We start from the raw sequence: 2,548 nt of genomic DNA on the forward strand, positions 1-2,548 counted from the left end.
CACACACACCCACATACCTCTGGGGGGAGCCCCATTCTGCTACGCATACACACTCCACCACACACATGCACCCACACCCCCACACACATACTGTACAAACCCCGTACCCACCCACATCCACACATACCCCCCCACCTACCCATACCCCCCAAATATATAAGAGTAAGACTTTATTTTGAGCTATTATACAATCACTTGTATATACATGACACAAACACACAGAAAGCAGGACAAAATTTAAAAAAAAATTAAAGTATAGTATTGTGGATGTTTGATTTTTAGTATATAATTAGGGGTTTTTTCCAGTTCCAAGATGGGAAACCCCCTTCCCAAATGGAGTACTTCTAGGGTGAGGGGAGGGACTTCTGGTGGCAAAGGTTAGGGGTTAGGGGCAGGACTTCTGGCCCCAAGTTGGGGTGGGGGGTGGCAGGGCACCTTTCAAGGGGCAGGGCTAGCCTTGTGGCTCTCAACAGCTTTCCAAAACTCATTAAGCAGCCCTGCAGCTGAAATAATTGCTCACCCCTGGGTTAGGCTCTCACTTGTGCATCTCTATCCTCTAGGCACGCCTCACCTGCCCATGCTGTAACATGCGCAAGAAGGATGCCGTCCTCACCAAGTGCTTTCACGTCTTCTGCTTTGAGTGTGTGAAAACACGCTATGACACCCGACAGCGCAAGTGCCCCAAGTGCAATGCTGCCTTTGGTGCCAATGACTTCCATCGGATCTACATTGGATGAGTTGTGCCCTGGAGGGACAAGAGAGGTGTCTCTCCCACTGACCACCTAGCCTCTGTGTTTTCTGTCACCAGCAAGGCAGTTGCTCCTTCTCTTCTCCGGAACAAGTGACCCGAGGCTGGGGAGAGGAAAGAGGCAGGTTTGGGATCTTGGCTCATCTTCTCTTCTGATCTGTTTTTTCCTTTCATCTTGCTCTTAGTTCTTCTATGGGACCTCCACTCCACAGTGGTCATTCCCATCCACCTTCTCCGCTTTGCTGAGCTGGAGTGGCTGCTGTGGAGTGTTAGACTAACTTAACCCTGGCCCCAGAGATGAAGGGAACTACCCATGACAGCATAGGGAGAAGTCTGAGGCCTTGACTTAGCAAGTCAGTTTTGGCTATTAAATATGCCCTATCAAGGTCATTTTTTTTTTCTATTTAAAATCTTTTATTCTGCTCATAGGAAAACCATTGGAATGTGGAAACTTGTTTACTTCTCCTCTGTCTGTGTACATGTGCTGGTGGTTGTTTCTATAGAGGCACTTGTGAAGCCTGAGCAAGCGCGTGCCATTTCTAATTGTTATGGTAGCATTGTTCAGCCAGAATAGCCTATAAATTAGAGGCCCTGATGCAGTCAGGAATTTTAGCACATCAGTAGTGTCATCTCTGTAGGGCGACTCCTGCTTGAAGTGAGGCATGTGGCTAAGCACCTTTCTGAATCAGGACCAGAATCTCCAAGGAGGCCAAGGCAGTGGAGAACATGACTCCTCCCCACCCCAAAGGCAAACGCACACCTTGATACCCAGAAGGAGAGAAAGAGAAGTGCAGGAGAATCTTTGACAGTATCATTCCATTTTGGCCTTGATGAGCTGTGGACAACTTTCTGCCTCCTCTTATGCTGGGGCTTCACTAGGATTGTCCTTTTTTCCTAAAGACTATTTGTAGTGGTTACTATGATGCAAATTTGCCGCAAGGACTAATCTTGTACTGCACAAACTCCAATAAAAACTGTGGTCCAGTTTGCTTTTCTGTTTTTATGTCCTTTTTTGTAGTTATTTTTTTTCCTAGTGTCAAAGGAATTTTATAAAGCCCTAATCCAGTCACAGACAATGGTTTTTATTTTTAAAAAAGCCTTTTTTTTTTTTAAAGTAGAATGATAAGTTTGCTTCTTCCAGTGATCTAATACAAAGAACAATTGACGGTAAGCACTTTATATCCTTGCCATACATTTGCTACACTAGCCCTGAGATATTCTGTCTGTCAGGCTAATTCATAAAGTAATTTTTCATGCCCTCAAGGAAATGTGCTAAGATGCATTTTACCTTTGATCCTTGAGGGAGTGTTTGAAGTCACATCTATAAAAGTGAGATTTAATCATTGTGGAAGGTGGTAGCATAAGACCCCAGGAATCTATCATTCTCTGTTCACAGAGTAGTTAAGCCAGTAGCTGGAGCACTTCAGCAATCCATCATAGGATTTTAACATTGACCTTCTTCTTGAAGTGAGACTACTTAATAATAATTTACTACTAATAATGTACATGTCTCTAGAACAGTAGTTCCCAACCCAGAGTCATGACCCAAATGAGCGTCAAGGGGGCAATGCTGGTGGCGCCGCACAGAAAAGACAAGCCACACCGTGTGCTGGGAGCTCCCCAACCCCCAGGCCACCACCGCTGCACTCTACTCCCAGCAGCGGGGCATGAAAAAAAAAGGTTGGGAACCACTGCTCTAGCACCATTCATTTCACATCTCTTTACTAATGTTCATGAATTAAACTTCATAACTTTTCTGATGATAAGAAAGAAAAGTGTCCCTGCCCTTCCAGTGGGGAA

The 2,548-nt window shown here is 45.1% G+C and overlaps 1 protein-coding gene across 2 annotated transcripts in view; it reads left to right on the forward strand.

Annotated features, from left to right (window-relative positions):
• The window catches only part of RNF20 (ring finger protein 20), a 34,524-nt gene extending 32,788 nt beyond the window's left edge, over positions 1-1,736 (forward strand). For both annotated transcript variants that reach the window (XM_019517078.1, XM_019517079.1), the window contains exon 20: positions 561-1,736. In XM_019517078.1, coding sequence (XP_019372623.1) covers positions 561-737 — 177 coding nt within the window. In that variant the 3' untranslated portion in view covers positions 738-1,736. The remainder of the gene's footprint in view (positions 1-560) is intronic.
• Positions 1,737-2,548: the final 812 nt, after the last annotated feature.

This window comes from Gavialis gangeticus, unplaced genomic scaffold (genome assembly GCF_001723915.1).
Source record: "Gavialis gangeticus isolate Ggan-Ray unplaced genomic scaffold, GavGan_comp1, whole genome shotgun sequence".
NCBI classification, from domain to species: Eukaryota; Metazoa; Chordata; order Crocodylia; family Gavialidae; genus Gavialis; species Gavialis gangeticus.